Source organism: Protopterus annectens, chromosome 1.part1, assembly GCF_019279795.1.
Source record: "Protopterus annectens isolate FY-2018-M chromosome 1.part1, PAN1.0, whole genome shotgun sequence".
Taxonomy (NCBI): domain Eukaryota; kingdom Metazoa; phylum Chordata; order Ceratodontiformes; family Protopteridae; genus Protopterus; species Protopterus annectens.
This window is the reverse complement of record NC_056726.1, coordinates 1,011,638,162-1,011,659,565: the sequence shown is the minus strand read 5'-3', so window position 1 is coordinate 1,011,659,565 and position 21,404 is coordinate 1,011,638,162. Positions and strand designations below refer to the sequence as shown.

General features: G+C 40.7%; 1 protein-coding gene across 1 annotated transcript; it reads left to right on the top strand.

Annotated features, from left to right (window-relative positions):
- The first annotated feature begins 6,467 nt into the window (after window positions 1–6,467).
- LOC122813516 (zona pellucida sperm-binding protein 3-like) lies at window positions 6,468–20,751 on the top strand. Its single transcript, XM_044085873.1, has 9 exons — window positions 6,468–6,956; window positions 9,402–9,514; window positions 9,589–9,692; window positions 17,366–17,543; window positions 17,752–17,872; window positions 17,992–18,083; window positions 18,166–18,290; window positions 18,807–18,908; window positions 20,620–20,751. Exons 1-9 carry the CDS (start codon window positions 6,483–6,485, stop codon window positions 20,718–20,720), a joined length of 1,410 nt encoding a protein of 469 aa, XP_043941808.1. The 5' UTR covers window positions 6,468–6,482; the 3' UTR covers window positions 20,721–20,751.
- The last annotated feature ends 653 nt before the right edge of the window (window positions 20,752–21,404 follow it).

Here is a 21,404-nt window from a genome sequence, read left to right as displayed (position 1 = left end):
TTATAGGTAACTGGGGAAACTATGCACGACCCTGCCAAAGCACCTTCTGCAGAATGGTGCATAGCTAATACTGGCACAAGAGGTCCGAAAGGGTCAAAGCCTATCAGTGCAAGGTGAGGTAGGGTTGGAAATAAAACAGCTTTTTACCAGAAATTATGTACAGTCCATTATAGGCATGTACCCCTTTTGTTTTACTAACTGGGTATTTAGAAAAATAATGACGGACAGTTATCAGCTGGACGTACATATTATTTGCAAATTAGACTTTTAAAAAGAATTCTATTGCTTAACTGTCTTAACTTGTAAACAAGGGAGGTGTTATGAGAAGCTGTCACACTTCGCAAAGAAGGCAGTTTATGTCAATGTATTTCTTTTATAGTACTTCCTTTTGTCATGTTGTGTTACTGAAGCTGAAATATGAAAGGAAAACAGAAGTAAATAGCAGAACACTGAACCTGAATTTATGTCTCGGCTATTACTTCAACAAGCCCTATGATCAAGGGCAAATGCAACATATCTAAGGACAATTCAGTACATACCTTCCAACACCTGAGTATTAAAATGACAGCACTAGGCTTCAAAAATCATAGCAGAGGGTTATTTCTGTTTGAAGAGCTGGCATTTTTTACATCTCGGACTTTTTTTGGAGCAAGACAAACTATTGTTTTCACATTGTAACCACCACAGGCATGAAAACAGAATCAACTTTTTTCACTCAGACAGGTGGTTATGGCCAATTATAACAGCTGATGGTAAACTTAGCACTTTATCTCCACAACGTGACATTTTCTTTTGGTAGGTTTTTAAACCTAAAAAAATTGTTGAACTAACCAATTTCTAGTCGGACCCAGAATAGTTCATTAGGGTCTTCTCCTTGTGGGAGATGCAGTGCGTGCCATATAATCAGAAATTTATCTAATACTATGATCAATGGGCATAGATTTGTCTCTCAAGCAAGGTTTGTCAATCATGTGATGTTATATACATTCTGGGATGTGGGTGTGATGAGGTTAGATGGTATATAGGTCAGACCAAAAGAAAAGTTAAGATTAGAATTTTGGAACATTTGGAAAATAATAGAAGGGATAATATAGAATTCAGTCCAGTGGCAGAACATTTCATTGAAGCCCATTCAGGAAATTTTGATTCCCTGTTTTTTAGTGTATTAGCCCAATCATCTGGCAACTCATCTGGCAACTGTGGTGGTGGTACTCTATTTGCTAATAAGTTAAATCAGCTGGCGACTACTTTCATTTTTAATTTTGGAACCTTGGTCCCATATGGATTAAATCAGGAGGTGTTGTTAAATTTTTGAAGAAATTTAATTGATAATATGTATATGTATATATATATATATATATATATATATATATATATATATATATATATATATATATATATGTGTGTGTGTGTGTGTGTGTGTGTGTGTGTGTGTGTGTATATATATATATATATATATATATATATATATATGTATGTGTGTGTCTGTGTGTGCGTATATATATATATATATATATATATATATATATATATATATATATATATATATATTTATATATATATATATATATATATATATATATATATATATATATATATGTATGTGTGTGTGCTTGTGTGCGTGCTTATTTTTCATATGAGTACATATACACATTAGGAGAAGGTATTGTTGTATTTTTTATGTAAATTTGGTTGAATTTTTTTTTTTTGATGATGATGTTGTTGCTGCAGAATTTAGTGTAATTTTGTTGTTACAATTTTGCCACTGCTGAAGTTCTATGGGAAATGTAGTCGTTTTCCCATGACTGAGGGACGTGTTTATATATAATGTGCACTGGTCACTTTAAAGGTGGGATATATAGACAAACTTTGAAACACAATTGTTTAATTGTTTAATATATTTAAGCTTTAGAATTTGATACGTTGATATTCCTTGAAGGCGAAATGCCGAGCTACCAGGATTAAAGCTGTTCTGTACTCCAAATCTGTGTACGCCTTTTGGATTTATTAGGTTTTTGTGTTTTTTCTTTGGTTTTGATTAATCCTTTAATGTCTGCCTGTACAAATACCAGACATGCATCCTTTATTTAATTCCTGTAAGAGTACAAGGCATCCATCCTTAATTCAATGCAATGGCACTCCTAGTAGGGACATGCATGCATGGATAGGATCTCATACATTTTTGGCAGACATATGCTACAGAAAAAACTTATTGCTGCAGTCTGTGAGCAGGGTTAGGATGTATCCACATTATACAATTTTTCGAATGCACTCTGCATGTGTAGTTTGATGAAATGAAAACAAATAAAATAGTGTCACCGTGGCTGCAGTGTCCTTTTCCTCATTTTATGGTGTATTGCCTCCATAGGCGTGAGCTGCAGCTTTGTCAGTTTCACTGGTCATCTGTGGCTGGTCATTATGCATGTACAGTGTCCAGTGTAACATTTGTTTTTAATTTTGTTTAAATAGAACAAACCACAATAAATACTACCTGAAATCTCACCTGGAAAATGCCACACACATGATGGGATGAGCCTGGCTAACAAGGTTAAATATTTTAGTAAAGTGAAATAAATTGCTTTCTTCACTTGACCTTTGCATGAAAAGGTTTATAGGTTCATAGGTGTATACTAGGAAATGACCACTGGGGCATTTATAAGCCTAACCAAGAATCCCAATTATATCCCACAAGTTTATTTGCCTTAGCAAGGCAGGACTAGCCAATTGGTGGTGTAAACCTTGGCTCAAGATGATTGTCACTGCTGAAGCGACACCCCGACTGCATGTGCAAAATGGGAAAAGGGGTTGAGGATGGATGGATGGATGTAAGTCAGGGCAAGATTTGTAGGCTTTGTCTGTCCAGTAGAGTCGTAGGTGCTAGACCTCGGGTGTATTTCCAATTTACTAGCCACTGGTCCAGGTTTCTCTTGAATAGGGGTATGGAACAGCTCTGCTTCACATGGATGGAAGCCAGTTCCAGAGAAGGGGAATTCTCAGGAACATATACTTGTCCCTACATGTCCTGTTTATATCACACACAATGTTTAAATCCCTGGATCAAGTAATTCTTAGGCTATTCATTTTGCAGCTATGCAAAAGGTCCACAGAAGCAGGATCCAAGGAATCCTTATATACCAGGGGTAGATCACTTTGCAACAGTCTGCAGAAAACAGAGAATGGAAATAGAGCTTTAAGGCTATTTATGCTCTGCATTCATTTTTAAGGAGCCTCTGTGGATGTTCTAGTTGTTGCATGTGTCTGGTCATGTATATACTGAAGGGGGCATTACATTCAATGATGAGTCTGATTCTTTTTGTAAGGAACCTTTGCGGATGTTCCAGTTGCTGCATGTGTCTGGTCCGGTACATACTGAAGGGGGCATTACATTCAACGATGAGTCTGATTCTTTTTGTAAGGAACCTTTGCGGATGTTCCAGTTGCTGCATGTGTCTGGTCCAGTACATACTGAAGGGGGCATTACATTCAATGATGAGTCTGATTCATTTTGTAAGGAACCTTTGCGGATGTTCCAGTTGCTGCATGTGTCTGGTCCAGTACATACTGAAGGGGGCATTACATTCAATGATGAGTCTGATTCTTTTTGTAAAGAACCTTTGCGGATGTTCCAGTTGCTGCATGTGTCTGGTCAGTTGGTCCGGTGCATACTGAAGGGGGCATTACATTCAATGATGAGTCTGATTCTTTTTGTAAGGAACCTTTGCGGATGTTCCAGTTGCTGCATGTGTCCGGTCAGGTGGTCCAGTACATACTGAAGGGGGCATTACATTCAATGATGAGTCTGATAAGGGCTGAATACAGTGGAATAATGACTTCCTTGTACCCAGATGCCATACCATTGCTCATACATTGAGCATCAAAGAATGATTTCCTTGCTACCTCAGACACATGCTGGTCAAAAGCCAGGTAATTATCTATATGTCTAGCCAAATCCATGTCTACTGATTCTACCCTTAAGGGTGTGTTATCAATGAGGTAATTTCCAAGAATGTCTCACTTCCCAAAGGGTACTGTCATGCATTTCTTGGTATTGAGTTTTAAGCTATGGCTTTGGCACCAGTTATTTGTTGTGGTAATCCTTCCAGTAGGATGTCAGTGTCTTGGGGGATTCTATAATTGCTCCTAGTTTGCAATCATCTGCAACTTGCTCAGCCCAGCAGGATAAAAACACTTTCATCTATCTAAACAAACAACTAAGATGGCAAATTAAAAGTACTAAAGCCAAATTTAAGGTAAAGATAGCCTCCCTAGCAATGGACAACTACAAGGCCTTTTAGCTATGTATGAAACCTCAAAGGCAACACAACACACACAGCAATGTCCAGAACTGTTTATAAATTGAGCAACCCACACACAGTATTTTTAAAATACTGGGCATAACACTTCCTACTCTTGGCTATGACCTTTTTTCTTTTGTTGTACGACCTGTTTATGTTTGGATTCCACCAGCATGGTTTGTTTTTTGAGAAAGTTCTGAGCTTATTTCTGGTAGGCACATGTGTTTCTACAGATTTACTGACATAATTGTGCAAGGTTTCTATGAACAATTCCGCATAAGCAGCAGGTATGGAAAATGCATGTGCACTTGGGTCCAGTTGGTACTCTGCACCACCTGCCTGGATCCCCACTACCAGATAACACTAATGATCCTTATATAAGATAAGAAAATAGTCTTATATATGAAGCTGTTTTCTCGAGAAGCATTACACACATAATGTTTAATATTGCGTGCTAACAGACTGCACTCGCACATTCACCCAGACTGAGTAGAAATTGTATATACCTGTGTGTGTGTATATTTGTTTCTTTCATTTGTTAACCACATAAAATATTTATAAACTGTATCTCTCATCTTGTCACAAAACTGTAAGCATTTTTGTAACTTTCAGCATTCATTTACTACGTATCTCTCCTCTTAGAGCAAGAAATCTGGACAATGACATAAATAAAAGTGGGACAAAGCCCCAAAAATAGGGACAATTTTTAAATATTGCTCTTACAAACTTAGAAAGTTGATAGAATAGCAGATTTTGCATTAGCATGAACTTTCTGAATGGTATGAAGTCTGAAACTCAAATGTCTGTCATATTCTAACTTCAATCCTTAATGATTTGCCACTAAGTTGCCAAAAAAAAAAAAGGAAACAATTTTATGAAAAACAAACCAAAAGTATGAGGCAAAAATCTGGATACTCTGAGAAAATCTGTACAGTTGAGAGGTATGATTCAGTATGAGGTGAGATATGTCTGATGTTGCAAATCAGAAACTAAAATGTCTGCATGTGGAGCTGATGTATACAATTTGTTACATTATAACTAATCTTTATAGTAAGAATGTTGTAGTAACAAGTGCTGCAAGGTTGTTGTTGTGTCTTTTGGCCTTTCCCGGTTAGGGGTCGCCACAGCAAAACTCCGGTCCGCTAATGATTGGCAGTAGATTTTTACGTGCAGAGTTGCCAGCTCTGACGCACAACCTTCAACGAAGGTAAGCCCATTCACGCATGTCTCCACACAGAAGACACTCTAGCTGAGAATCGAACAGGACAACGTCTTACTGTGAGGTGACAATGCTACCGCAGCACCACCACCACAGTTAACAAGTGCTGCAAGGTAAATAGGGAATAGTTTGCTAAAATGCAAGGGATAATATAACAGCTTTTTCTAACCAGTCCCTTCTGTAACTTTCATTTGTAAGCAAACATTGCATAAAGGCTCCAAGACAGAAATGTCAACTTTTTCTTTAACCCCCAGCACAGTCACCAAAGACCGACATTAATAGAAATAATCAGGTTTTGAAACATAGAAAAAATATCACTAAGAAACATCTCAATCATCACAATATTTTGGGTAAAGAAAAATCTTTAATATACTATAATCTCAGTCTTTAAATACAAAATATGGAAATTATACATTAAAATATCGGTTTGTGTTTGGTGGCTAGGTTGGTATAAACATAAATAAGAATAAGTGATTTTTCAGGGGAAACCCAAAGTTGCATTCATCCTTTCTCAGGAAATATGGGCAAAACACTAGAGAAATTCCTCTACCCTTTGCATTGTGTCATGGTGTATTTTCATCCACCTGAGCTACTGCAAACTTAGATGGTACTTGAGCATAATGTTTCATTAGGACTGAGCTTCAAACCCCCCCCCCCCCACTTCCTCCCTTTTACTACTCTGTATTATCAGTGTTGAAAAATAAACCCAGGCTTATTATGAGAAAAGAACCCATAGTCTTTTAATCATATCAGTGCAAACACAACTATACAGTTTTGCTAAGCCAATGAAACCACAATCTTTCTTTCTGGGAAATTAATACTAGCCTAACAAAGTAAATTTGTCGCACCAGTCCCCAAGGCTGGGATTTTATGTACTGAAGGAAAATGCTGCAAGTTGTGAAGGTGTTAATTATTCAGCTGCCTGCAACAAGCTTTCGTATCAGGTTTCATCGAGTACACCTGGAACAATGATGCACAGCCCTGGAGGTCTTAAGGTATTTAAAGACCTTCTACAGCTGCTGCATAATGATATACTTGTAACAATGGGTTTGCTGAATTTGTTGTACTTTTTGATTGCTGTAGGTTTTTTCAAAGTAGGGTTATGTGATAATACTTGGGATTCTTTCAGAAATAATTTGCAGTCCTCTGTTAGAGGAGGTAACACTGATTATGGTGCCTATGCTAAGGTTGGCCTTTTCCTCTATCCCTCACCCCATGATGACACCATTCACTTTCGTTCTGCATTTCCCCAAAGCACTGTTACAGTACAGTGTAATGAAGCTGATCTTGTAGTGATGGTAGATAAAGATCTTTTTGGAAATGGTCAGCTGATAAAGGAAGCTGATGTTACCCTTGGTTCTGCAGGCTGTAATCCCACTTTTGTAAATACAACAACTGTTGCATTTCAATATGGACTCCAGGAGTGTGGGAGTACACTCAAGGTAAGGACTCCAGGAGTGTGGGAATACACTCTAGGTAAGGTGCATATGGTCTTGTAGTGATGTTAATGTTAAAACATAGCCTTTAAAAACTAAGGGCCCTTTCATTGTAAATTGGAAAGCTGTGCTATGTTCTTGAGTAGTACAACTTGTAAACTGGAAATAATTGGTTGTAAAATAAGTGTGGGTGAGATTTACTTGGAAAAGTTTGAGTGCCTGCAATATTTATTATTCTATTTATTTTATTTTATTTTACATTTGTTGACCGGGCTAGTCTAGCTGGATACATGTCCTTTCCCAGTAGAGGCCTGGGGAGAAAAGCTCCAGAAGAAAAGAAGGTACATATCATATACAAGCAGAAGTAGATATTATACATAGTATAGTCAGAAAAAAAGGTGCATATCCTATACAAGCAAAAGTAATTATTATACACATAAAGACGTATAAACAATTGGCTATACATTCTGTTGACTACAGGTGCAAGCAAGTGTAAATATTATTCACATAAAGACATAAAAACAAATTGGTTTTAATTCCATTAAGAAACTGGTGGAGGCTTTTGTAGTTAATCTAAGAAGGTTACAATATGCTTCCTTCTGGGAAAGAGGATGATTTTAGGATGGGAAGAGGCTAGGAGGTGTTGGACGTTTGGTGTTAGTCTGGTTTAGTACAGGGGCATAGCCAGTGGGACTTAAGGAATTCTTTGAGGTGATTTTTGAATTGATTTAGAGAGGTCAAGAGTCTTAGTTTGTTTGGGAGGGAGTTTCAGAGTTTTCCAATGGAATTGGCATAGAGAGCGACAAGCTATAGTTTTTTGTTTTGTTTTCTTAAGGTGAAAATGCTTGCATAGTTCTACTTCAAAGCTACATGTGTGCTGTAGTGCTCTGCATGCTGGGAACTGTTTTTTGGCTGTGTAAAATAGGAAAAACTAGTAACTATCTCCTTATTCTTTTGGATGGCTTTTGTAGTAGAAACTATTCCCTCTAGTGTATAATGAGCACTAAGCACTATAGTTTTAGGGCAGTAGTTTGAAACTTGAAACTGAAAACACCCTATCTTGTGTGGTGCTGCCAGAATAAATCCATCAAAGGTGGTGTGTTAGTATTTTAATGCTTGAAGTAACAAATTATTCTGAATGTGCTTATAACTTCCTGCACACTTGGATAATATAACCATAGTCTTTTTTGTTTCTAGTTAGAGTGGTGGCTATAACCAGACATTTTTGTCTGAATGGTTATCCAGGCTATAGCTTCTGAAACAAGCCCATGGATAACTTTCAAAGCAAGCCTGTGTCAGTCCTGGCAGTGGCATGTAAATCATGCTGTTTACTTTTCTTACTAGATTATATGCTGTAACTCTGCCCAGTAATTTACAAATTGGGTTTGGTGATGAGCTTTATCTCTTTCAAAGATTTTTTGAAAACTCTAACTTGATTCCAATTCCCTTGGACTCTAGGTCTTGTGGGCCACTGTAGAGATAAAATGGCTTGGTATTTTGTGGTTGGCTCACTAAATATGTAGTGCAAGATCTCTGCTACAGTTGTGTAGATGATATTCTTTAGCACTTAAAATCTGAGGGTGCCATCAACCCTTCTGAAATGGATTACAGTCTATGTAACCTGTATGCATCATTTTATGAAGTCTGTGGTGTCTGACCATAAAGCTTTTAATTTAAAGCCATTGTCATTTGCTGTAATATTCTATGACTATGATGGGTGAGTACATCTCTGAAGTAAAAACATAGCTGAAACAAGTCAGCTGGATGTCTTAATTCCTGTGGCTTAGTAATTTTCCAGCATGCTAATGGGTAGTGTCACTTTAGAGGTAGTAATAATCCATATGGCCTAGACTGTCCATGTGTACCTGGCCCTTTCACAGAAGCAAATTGTGCTCCAGGGCTAGCACTTGGCTCCCCCCCCCCCCTGTCTGTAAGGAATGGCCCCAGTACCTGTAGCTGTGAAGTTTGCTGCACTGGAAAGGGTGCACAAGTGAAATGTCTGGAAAGATGGCCCGAAATGTCTGGAAAGATGGCCCTCTACCTGGGCTATAGTGGGCACTTGGCAATAAGTGATTTGGGGCGTATGGTAATATGGATGGGTTTGTGTAGGTTTTGGCAGTATGCAGAAATGGAAATGTTTTCCCAGTATCACCATGTGTGTGTGTGGGGGGGGGGGGGTAGAGGGTCACCAGCATATACCCCCTGGCAGAAACTAGGTCTAGTTAAATGAGAAATAGTTTTCCAAAATTGAAGTCTGATTAGTGTAGACTTGCTAGTAATACCTGCATGTCTATAGAGAGTTAAAATCTATTGCACTCTTGGTAAATTGCATTAAAAGTGAAGGATATATTTTAGGGAGGGGGTGGTGTCACAAGCCCAACAATGTGCAGCTTAATAGTTAGAAAAATGGTGTTGCAGTAAAAGTAATAAGATTTTTATCTTCCTGTACAGATGACTTCAGATTCATTCGTGTACAATACAAATGTCTACCACAAACCAACTACAAGACTCTCTATTATAAGAACCAATGGAGCAGTAATACCTATCCAGTGCCATTACCCAAGGTAAGATTGTAATTTCAGTGACTATCCTAATGTCACTTCAGCAGCATGACCACATTCCTCCTCCTTTCTTTCAGGAAAGACAATGTAAGCAGTGATGCCATCAAACCAACTTGGGTGCCATTCAGGTCAACTGTGGCTTCAGAGCAAAGGATGAATTTCTCATTGAGACTTATGAATGGTGAGACCTTTGGAAAAAAATTAAACTGATGCTTAAAGGGTGTGTCATATGTGAGAATGGGAGCATGCTATTCATTGCTGAGTAAGAACGACTACACTAAGAGCACACTAATGGGTGATTAAGGTGGTTTGAGAGCACACTAATGGGTGAAGGTGGTTTGAGAGCAGTGCAATCTGGAATACAGCAGACTAGTTAATGATGGCTGACCAGGGGATAACGCCTAGCTATGGACCTGGATGCTGCCATACTACAAAACAGACTGGCCAGACTGCTTTGCTCTTCCATGTATGGACTATTTTTTGCTTTGAAAACTTGACAGCGAAGGGATAGCTGGGTAACGGAGTTTTATTTAGTCTTGTGTACCTTCTGGACTGGCTGTTGCACTTCTGGTCATACCATCCTTTGCTACTATCAGTAGATCTGAACTGCTGGCTGGCAGTGGTGGTGACTTACACTGAAGATAGTCTGATCACCGGTTCTGTTTGTCCATAGCCTTAACAGTACCTTTCTGCTTATTCCCACAGAAGTGCCCTTTAGGTAGATTGCCTTTGCCCTTGCTTGGCCTCCTCAAGGTTTTAAGAGGTGAAGGGGTAGGATATGCTTCTAGCTTGCTTTACTGCTTTTCTTGTATTGCAACAGCTGAGATTATATACTCCAGTGGACGTATTTTGATATTGCTATGGCCCCCATTCCTGTTGTAGTAAAGTCTGGGTTCTCCATGTCTGGATTCTCCCTCAGGAGGGAGCACACCTACATTGGTATAACTAAGCTGCAACACCTGTGTGCTGTGAGATGGGTGGTACTATTAAACTTGTGAACCCTGGAATTGCTGGGATAGTATCTCTTAGGTCATGAGAACTAAACACAGCTACTGCAATCATTCTCAGCTAGCTCTGACAAAGTGGGACGTCTTGTGAAAGATGCCACCTGTTGGCACTGGGAAATAAGCTTTTTCTGTAAAGCCAATAACTGAACCATGGTGTGGCTGACCAGATCTTCCTCTCTGTGTCACTCCTATTTCTCAAAGTGGGGCACTTCAGTTGACAGCAATATGGTAACTAAACTGTCCTACTCTTTGTACAGGGCAAAGAGGCCACCAATGCCCCTAGATATTCATGAGGATAATGTTGCCATAATATCTCAAAGCAAATCTGGACAAATCTCAACCTCTTAAAGCAAATCTGGACAAAGGCACAAATGGACAATTTTTAAATATTGCTCTTTCAAAACTTAGTTGATAGAATAATATTTGCATTAGCATGAAAAACTTAGTTGATAGAATAATATTTGCATTAGCATGAATTTTCTGAAGGGTATGAAGTTTGAAACCCAAATGTCTGTAACATAAATTTTTAATCTGCAAGTAGTTTGCCAGAAAACCATAACTTTATGAAACTAACCACAAATGGGGCAAGAATCTGTACTATTGTGAGAAATATGGTCCATCTTTACAAATCTAGGCAGGTGGCCTTACAGCCAGTGCAAAGCTGTCAAATGGAAAGCTTGTGGAAGGGGGCTCTAGTTTTCCAGCATGTGCATCTCTTAGTGGGGACCGCATTAATTCTAAAATGTCACTTCAAAATTGTGAAAGGAGGTTTGATGGACTTTAAAGCCCTGAGCTAACCAAAACTGTTCACCCCTGCCAGTTTATTCCTGAGGTCTGTTGTGCCAGTCACTGATATAACGCCAAGGTATGCCTGGAATATTGATTTGCAAAGAGAATCTGGTTCCTCTTGTCACTTGGTCCTGGGACATTGCCCTTTCTCCTCAATTGGGTGGGGGAATTAATACCCCAGACTCTAGACAAGATGCACCTTTGCTCTACTGTAGCTCCTGTAAAAACGTACGCTAGCAGATATCTTTCATCTATCCTAACCTCAGAGGTGAATGTCTGCTACTTTAATTTCTTCCTTGTACCTCAACCTCTCCTTCAAAATCTGGAGAATGCATACAGTAGTTTGGGTGGGGGCTAAGGCCCAAAAATAGGGATTTATTGCTGGTAAACTTAAGGTTTGTGGTGGCATGTGTTGTAAGTATATTCAGTCCAACTCGAATGTATGTCCATATTTGACAGAAACAAATTGAGGAACACCAGAAATGAGGCAAAGATCTTGGCAGCTGGCAGGTACATTTCTCCTTTAATCTGCGTTAACAGAGCTATAAACAGCAGCTGATCTCTTGCACACCCACTATCTAGTCAACATTGCATCACATGCAACTGTAGTTGGTTCACAATGAGCTAGTCCCTTCTTGACCTAATGACCTAGGTGGGTTTCACTGCATGTTGGTTCTGTTTCCCTTCTCTTCCTGCTGAGAATCAGCATCTGGTTAAACTGGCCTTATCCCTAGGCACCGGTCTCACTCCATGACTGCCATGTCTGGGCAGTACACCTAAGCTGTAACAAGATCTTCCCAATTTCAGATGGGAATGGACAACATGGCTGAAGTGAACTGGAAATCAATTTGTCCATACCTCTCGGCTGTCCAGCTCTTTTTGCCTCTTTGGTCTGTTCCTCAGTCTGAAATGACTTGTTAGACTTGGCCATCAAAATGCATGCTAGTTCCAAACCTGTTCTAGCAACCAAGTTTCATAAGAACGATGAGTCTTCTATTTTGGGGCTTTTATCCTCTTCCATTATTTTTGGATTTATCCAGACCTGTTTCAAGAATTTTGAGTACTTGCTAGGGTAAAGTACCCAAGTGACCACTTCTTGAGCACAGTGGCATAGAGGGGAATAGACTCTAACTCTGACCAGGCTCCATTAATGGCTCAGTGCCTTTCATCCCAGCATTGTAAATAATTCAGTTAAATTCTCTAATCGGTAATGCACGGAGTGAAAAATACCACCGGCAATGATGGTACATCTGGATAGTGGTGGACTCGTGATTGGTGTATTTTCTGTAAGAATGCAGAACAAACTGCATCTGAAGCTGGTGGGGGGGGGGGGGTAACAGGTTCTTGCTCCACAACCCTGCATTTAAATTTCCAAAGGCTGTTTATTCCTTCACATCATGTCTTGATACCTACCCCCTAGCTGGACATGCCTCTTCCTGCCAACACCACCTCAGATGCTTAGGTTACTAATTGAACCCAGGTTACCTAAGCTGTAGTTTGGGCTTTATCCCTCCTGGCAACTGAGCCTTCTACCCTTTAGCAGTATTGTAGCACGGGCTCAGTTTTGTGGAGGTGCTGATACTGTTTAGATTCATAAGTGTCTAATAGGCTAATGGCCCTGAAGCCTTTTACAAGCCTAGCACAAGGTTACCCTGGCATCGTGCACCCTGACCTTGGTTCCCAGTGCCTCTATCAAGTAAAGCCACTGGAGTGATCCCCGGGGAGAATTTCTGATTTCCCATCCACTCAAGATCTCTTTAAGGGGGCCAGTGAGGTGCTCAGTTTGACATGTATGGGAAGTCTATTCCATAGCATGGGCAGTCTCTGGGTTATGAACCTGTCCCTCCATGTACTGATTGTGGTAATGAGGTTGAGTCTCTGAGCACGTGGTGTGGAGGGATTGGGATTTCTTCAGATGTAGCATTTCTGACATAGCTGGGTCAGATGTGGCTTTGTAAGTCAAGCCGAGATTGCTTCTAAGTAGGCTATATGAGACAGAATAGTTGGAGATTGAGTCTGTCCATATAGGACAAATGTTTAAGGCCTAGGATCCTCTCTGAGGTACTCTTGCAGCCTCTCCATTTGCAGGTGTTCAGTGAGGTACATGCCAAATGGGGCATTGTACTATGATTGGCCTAATGAGGGAAGAGGAGACAATGACCTCCTTACTGCAAAACCTTTAGTAATGAGATGTGCCATACAGATGTGGTGATCAAGAGGTTGCTGTCAAACCTGTGTTCCTAGATCTCTTATATAACATCACCCGTTCAGTTGCCATCTGTGGTAATTCATGGAAGCTGAATTTTTCCCAAAGGGGATGGCATTGAGCTTAAAGCCATGGTTCTGACACTATTGTTGGTCTCAGTGAGGCCTTTCTGTAGGATGTCATCACTTGAGTTAATGGCTCCCTACTTGCTAACTTCTGTAAGCCAGATTCCCATTGTGTTGGCCTGGACTTCAGAGAAGTAGATACCCAACAGGACCGAACCTTGGACTCCACTAGTGACTGGTTGGCAGTCTGACTTGGAGTTGGCTACTTTCACACTGTGGGTTCCACCTGTGAGACAGTTTGCAACACCCCTAGTGATATAGGGTTGATGCCTAGCTTAGTGATATAGGGTTGATGCCTAGCTTAGTTTTTTGATTCCCGAGTGGCTTAGTTTTTTGATTCCTGAGTGGGGAATGGTATCAAAGGTCTTGGCCAGATCAAGGTAGGCTGTATGAACCACCCTGCCTTCATCCACAGCTCTGGTGACTAAGTTGACCCAAGTTTAGCAGGCATGATCTACCCTTCACAAAACCAAACTGATACAGAGTTTGTAGATTCCCTATATTCTTGTTGGGTCCATGTGTTGCATAGCTTTGCATATCAGACACATCAGGCTAATGGGCGATGGTTCCCAGGGTCTGTAGTCTCTCCTTTGTAGAGAGTAGTAGTGTGCCATTTGGTAGGGACAAAGCCTGAGGTGAGGTGCCAGTTCACTTTGTAGTTCATGTAGAACACAGCTAGGGATATGGTCAGGTCCCATAGAAGCTGTATTCTTGGTGTTGGGACAGTGCCGTTTTAACCTGTGCAGCAGTAATACTGGGTGTCTGGCAATCTACTGGTATTGTGACTGGTCCCTTGTTGGGGGGAGAGGGGTAAAGTTGGCACTGAATCTGTCAGCCAGTATACTGGCAATATCTGTTGGCTCTGTATAGGAGGTACCATTGTGCAGTAGCTCAGCAAATCTAGGTATTGCCATGGAGATTCCTATAGAAAGTCTTGTGGTTGTCTTTACTATCTGCTGCAATTTTGTTTTCATGGCTAGCTTTAGAGGATTTGATGAGGGATCTCGTGGTTAGTTGAGGCTGAGGGGGGTTCCAGTCTTGGGACTTCACCTTATTCCATATCAGTTTCCTCCTTCTGTTGTAGTTTATGGCAGGGGATCACCAGATGGTCTTCCTTTTTTTGGAGGAGACCATCTTGGTTCTGTTGGATATGGCGAGATCAGTGCATTTCTGTACATGTTCGTACAGTGCATTGGTGTATAATTCAGCGGTCATGCAACTAATCTCCATTTGCATGTGTGCAGTGAAGTTGGCCACCTCTGTTTTTAGGAGTGCAAAAGTTAGCTTTGGGAGAAGTTTTTCATGGTTACCTTTTGGGGGGAAGAATGAGTTCCAAGTTGATTAGTTTGTGGTCTGATCTAACCAGGGAGAAGTTTGCTATTGGTGTAGAGCAATGGTTGCCCATGTTGGTAATGACCATGTCAAGGATGTTATCTTTGAGGGTAAGAATGAGCTGGTCCAGGGCATTGGAATTAATGAATTCCAGGAAACATTGGGCAAGTGTGTTGGTACACTAGTAGTCTTCCAAGTTAATCGAGGGGTAGTTGAAGTCTCCCAGTATGAGTGTTAGGCTGGACCTTAATATTCTCCAGGGTGCTTAGGAACACAGGCATTTAAGGAGTGCTTTGAGTGCATTTTGAGACTTAGACTTCTAGCGTTGAGCAGCATGACCCTCAGATTGCATTTGTTTGTAGCTGTTATGGTGGTAATTTGGTTTTTGGAACACCACCTAAATATGGCACTATAGCAGTGGCAAAAGCCTTTGCCAGTATCCAGAAGTCCAGGGGTGACATGCAGGCTATCTCTGGCAAAGCATTGAGGTCTATCAACCCAGGCAGAGATACTGGATCCCCTTAGAATGACACCAGAAACTTACCAATTGAAAAAATTTTCTGCTTGTACTGTGGTATCATTGAGTGATAGGATGCTGCTCAGGCTAAGGTCATACTTTCCTGGGCTACATAGTCAAGGGTCATACTTTCCTGGGCTACATATCAGAGTTTCATGTCTCCTGTAGTCCCAGGAGGTATGTCTTGGGTCACTTACACCCACATGTACAATGACGGGCATATTTGTACCTGTTGAGGGACCAGAGTAAATGCGTTGTGGTGGATCCTAGCACCTGACAGGCAGCTGTTGTATTCAACCTAGTGAGGTGGGACATTTGTGCATCACTATTTGACTAGTGTGTTGGGCATGCTGTTCTGCCTTGACTTTGGTTGAGAGGCAGACTTGTTTAGGAGAGTTTCTCATGATTAGTGCTGTGGTGGTAGTGCATTTCTGCCTTGGAGGTTACAGGAAAGGTGGGAAAGGAGCACAAACATGGGCTTTTAAAACTAGTAAGTTATGGAAAAACTACCCAAACAGCCTTCTGAGCCAGAAACCGCTTCTCTTGTGATAGGCTACCTAGTGCTTACCACTCCCACTGATTAGCTGGAAGGCTTTGCTTACCACTCCCACTGATTAGCTGGAAGGCTTCCGTCCAGCACAAACATGGGCTTAAACAAGACAGCTAGGCTTTATAAGACAGCTAGGCTTTCAAAGCAGGTATCTCCCTCATTACAGCCTGCCTTAAATTATGAGGGGGGGGGGGTGCTAGTTAATGTCAAACCTGGTGGGGCTCTATTTTTGCCAAGAAGAGCAAGACCCTGGCTGCAGGAGGACTACAGTATGAGGTGGATACCCTGAAGGTATGTCTCACCATGGCTGTGCAGTATCTCTGGCCTCATCAAAGCCGCAAACTGATCTTTCCACTGCCATATGCACTGCCATATGCAAGGCTGAAGAGCTGCATCACTAATAGGCTTGTACCAGCAAAGTCCAACATACCAAGTTAGAGGATTGTTGTTAGTGACACTTGGCTGGATTACTGACTCCAGCTCATGCATATCTAATATCCAGATGGCTTCCCTCCACAACTTGCAATCCTGTAAATGTGCTTTTCTGCACTACTAGAAACCAGAGGAACATGGGGAAGGACCATAGGCAATTGGGAGTGACTCTTTTCCCTAGGCTTAGGGATACAGTTATGATTTTTACTCTGCTGACATTAAAATTCCAGATTGCTCTTAATTAAGCATGACAATTTCAAGTCCTGTCCAGGTTTGCTATTACCCAGGTATCCTGTACTTTTGACTTTATTTACAATGCTAGCAAAGAGGAGGGGTGGTATATTGCAGTAGCATTTACTAGTGTCTAGAGGTCCCAGCCCCAACCCAGTTGGGGACAGCTTGTTTTCCTATGTTGCTTTTTGAGTTTTAAACCTGTATTCTAGGCACAATTTTGAATAATGTAAGTAAATTCTGCTGTTGGACTTGAGTCCTGTCAACCTTTGTTCTAGGGTTTTCGGTGTTGTGCAAACCTAGTTTCCCCATGAAATGAGAAATGAAAACCTGGGCTTAGTCACTGAAGTACATTAAGATGACTAGTGGTGCTTTGCTATGTAGTCTAACTTTCAACGAGTCTAGGTACTGGGCATCTTAAGTACATTAATCATGTACCTGGTGAAAATCTTAAACTGGCCAGACATTTAGCCCTGTTCTGAACCCAGAAAGAGTGGGTCCACACAATTGGGCGATGTGTAAATCTTAAACTGGCCAGACATTTAGCCCTGTTCTGAACCCAGAAAGAGTGGGTCCACACAATTGGGCGATGTGTAATGCTCTCACTTGGCTAATGAGCCTTGGGTGGTAATATCTAATGTGCTAACAAATTTCTATTTATTCAGATGATTGGAGTACTCAAAGGACTTCCACAGAATTCTACCTGGGAGATGTACTGCATATTGAAGCTTCTGTCTCAACAGACAACCATGTTCCTCTACGACTCTTCATTGACAGTTGTGTTGCAACACTGCAGGAAGATGAGACCTCTAATCCCAGATATTCCATCATTGGCAATTATGGGTAAGAACTGAATTTATGGAATGTCTTATGGTGGGATTATAGCTTGGCATGCACCTGTGCATTTTTAAATGCAAGAAAATGTACCTTTGTATAAGGAGAGGGTAGCTGCAACTATCAAATGTTGGTTTTGACTAGATGGCTACCTTGTCAAAATATACCTTGTGTCTGAAATCTGTTAACTACATTCTGTTCCCTGCTTCCCCTGCAGTTGCCTAGCTGACAGCAAGCTTTCAGATTCCTCTTCTGCCTTTAAAGCTCCAAGACCCCGGGACAATACTCTTCAGTTTGATCTGGCAGCTTTCCGGTTCTTCAAAGATTCCAGAAATCTGGTAAGTTTGGGAGATGCTAATATGGACAGGCAGTGAGTCTGTAATAAGCACCCCTGAAATAGTTTTTTATATACAAATAGCCTGGAAACAGGTTCCTCAGTTTTGTTTTACTATTTCAGATGTACATCACCTGTCACCTGAAAGCTATAGGCATTACTCTGGTTCCAGATGCTACAAGCAAAGCCTGTTCCTACATAAAACCTGGCAATTTGTAAGTGTAGATAAAAACACAAAAGCATTTTCAACAAACTTTTGACCCTTTAGTCCTTGACTATTGTAAATTTGTATTGCAGCTGGTCTGCAGTTGATGGATTCAATAACATCTGCAGCTGCTGTGATGGTGGGAACTGTGGACCGTCTGCCAGGAGTAAACAACTCAGAACTTATGGAAGGAAACATGGGAAAAGGAATATTGTTGGTAAGCAGACTTTCTATGCCTACTTCATGGGGCATAGAATATTGTTGGTAAGCAGATGCCTACTTCATGGGGCATAGACAACCACTCGTGACAAATCTCAGAACATCTAGAAAGGAGTACATTTGCTGGGGGTTAAGTATATTTTTAAACTGCTATTTGGTGAGAAGGGGGGGGGTGTTAAAGGTCAACCTACAGTGAACTGGTTTGTGTGGGTCTGTGCCCAACTATTGTGATTGCTTGCTGATGCTTGCTGATATGCTGTTTCCAGTCTTGCAAGTGAATGGCTATGGGTATGCATAACCTGTACTCTAGAAAAACCAATAAGTGAGACTTTCCCTGTGCAAGGGCAATTGCTCTTCAAAGCACAGTAGGGTAGTTTAAAAACAAGCCTACATTCCAAAAACACTTGTATTGAGAAATCCATACTAGGCTTCTACAAATTGGAGCAACTTTTCATGTTTTGTGGTTTGGGAGCCGATTAGCAGTTGAACTGTTGCATTTTTTTTCTCTCAAAAGGATCTGAAGCAAGCATCCATCTTGGTCCAATTCATGTCAAAAACTCATTGTCTGAACCTTTAGAGACCAAAATGGCATATACTTCACATCAAAACTTCTATGGTATGTATTTATAGCATGCATAGCTGCAGGTAAAGCTTGTGGTCTGGGATGTAACTTTCCACATGATAAAAATGGAATGCAAGAAACATGCAAATGTTTGAGATAGTTCTTTGTCTAGCATTATGTACTGAACCATGCAAATGTTGAGATGGATCTAGGATTATTTACTGAACCCTCTGGAGGATAACTTTACATGGCATCCATCTTGGCTTCAGTCCATGTCTGCAGTAGGTGTAACTTAATTCTGTAGGCAAATGGATTGTGGGCTCTAACATTGTACAATTCATTGAAAAACCTGTTTGGGGGGGGGAGTAAAAAAATAAACTTATAATAAACTGGTTGTGTGTGTGCGCACACCCTTAAACTAATGCCTTTTGGTTTAATTGCAGCATTCAGTCATTGGGTAGGAGTCTTAGCATGGCACATCTTGACTTGGCAATATTTGCCCACTCTTCTTGCAAAAGTGCTCCAAATCTTGTCAGATTCAAGGGCATCTCTTGTGCACAGCCCTCTTCAGATTAGGTCACCTCACATACTTTCTACTGGATTTAGGTCTGGACTCTGGCTGGGCCATTCCAAAACTTGAGTTGGATGTATGCTTGGGATCATTGTAATGTTGAAAGTTGAAATTCCTCTTCCATCTTTGCAGCAAATGGCTGTGACTGGTATTTGTAACTGTTTGATTCCCTCCACCTTGACTAAACAGTTTAGCTGAAGAAAAGCAACCCCAAAGCATGATATGTCACCACATGCTTCGCTGTGGGAATAGTGTTTTGGTGGTTTTGCACCAAACATACCTTTTGGAATTGTGGTAAAGTTCAACCTTGGTCTCATCAGACCATAATGCATTTTCCCACATGCTTTTGGGAGACTTTATTTTAGCTGGGCCTGGATGTCTTTCTGTGTAAAAAAAAAGGCTTCTGTCTTGCAACCCCCCTACCCCATAGTCCAGACATATGGAGAATACAGGAGATAGATGTTGTATGTAGTACACAGCCAGCACTTGCCAGAAATTCCTGCAGCTCCTTCAGTGTTTTAGGTCTCTTGGCAGCCTCCCTGACAGTTATTTCCTCTATCAGTTTTGGAGGGACGTCCAGTTCTTTGCAACATCCCTGTCCCATATTTTCTCCACTTTGATTGTCTTCACTGTTCCATGGTACACCCAACGCTGTGGAATTTTTTGTACCCTTCTGACTGACCTTCAATAAGATCCCTTTGCTTTGTAAGCTCTCTGCAAACCATGGCTTTTGCTGCAGTAGGCAACTAAATGTCAGGAAAATCCTACTAGGACAGCTTAACTTTATTTGGGGTTAATTGGTAGGTGTGTACCAAAGACAATGCTGTGTAAATCACAAGGTGCTTCAACAAAGTATTTAAGGGTGTGCACACTTTGCAGACAGCTTATTGTGCACTTTTTCTCAAGATTTTTTCAGTTTAATTGTACAGGTTATAGGTCACATTAAAGGTGGAAGTGTTGAAATGATTTATTGTGGTCCAATTTTTTATATCACAAAAACCTGGCATTTTAACAGGGGTGTGTACATTGTACCTACTCTATAGAATGAGTCACCGCATAAACCATTTGAGGAAATCCTTGCTTGGCCCATCTGCTTGTGCATGGCATTGGGGAAGGTGTTTTGGGAAGAATTGGGGAAGGTGTTTTGGGAAGAAATCTGATCATATTTCTAAACATGACTTTTTTTCTCTTTAGGTTCTGTTGTTGAAGCAATGTCGTTTGCCATCCTTGGAGCTGGAGTTTCAGCTTTGTGTGCTGCAGTCATCATCTATGTGAAGCACAGAGCATTATTATAACTTGGAATAAAAATTTCATTTTCATTAGAAATGGACTCGTTTTTGATTTTCTGTGCACTAGAAATTTAAATTGCCAAAGTCGTAACTGATTCAGATGGGCATCCGAGGTTTAACAATTTCTTGTGGTATGAATGACATTGCTGTTTTAACTGATGTGAAACTACACTAGAAAAAACGTGCTATAGCACTAAGCAAAATACACAAATGTCTGAAGTAACGCATCCCATCAAGTATGATTGGATTAATTCTCTTCCTCACTATCCTAGTGAATACTTGGCATAAAGCAACTAATTTGCCAACTGCACAGGTGCAGAAGGCATTGCATTCTTTAAATTTAAGAATGGGTGCTTCACTTGTACTATACATGAGTGTAATGTGACCTGTAATGTGACCTTTAGAAATGATATAGAAGATCAAAGGCAGAGGTAGAATGACAGAATGAGAAGACCAATGGGCTTTTGGTTAGAGGTTAGACAGTGAACAATGGCCTAAAATTCCAGTCTTCTGGCAGGATAACATGCCTCTCAACTGTCTGGATTTTCAGACTGTCCAGATGTTTGCCTCACTTTTGGTCTTGTGGCTTTCTGGAAAATTGGTGACACTTGTGAAGTTACTAGGCTATTGACCCTGAGGCCCTTAGCCTAGCCAAGAGTTTAGCCCATGTTTACAAAAGTTGGCACCCAA

Coding starts and splice junctions, on each gene's coding strand:
- LOC122813516 (XM_044085873.1), top strand. CDS start 6,483: ATGATGCACAGCCCTGGAGGTCTTAAGGTATTTAAAGACCTTCTACAG. Junction 9,693..17,365: donor CTCATTGAGACTTATGAATG/GTGAGACCTTTG, acceptor CTATTTATTCAG/ATGATTGGAGTACTCAAAGG. Junction 17,544..17,751: donor TCCATCATTGGCAATTATGG/GTAAGAACTGAA, acceptor CTTCCCCTGCAG/TTGCCTAGCTGACAGCAAGC.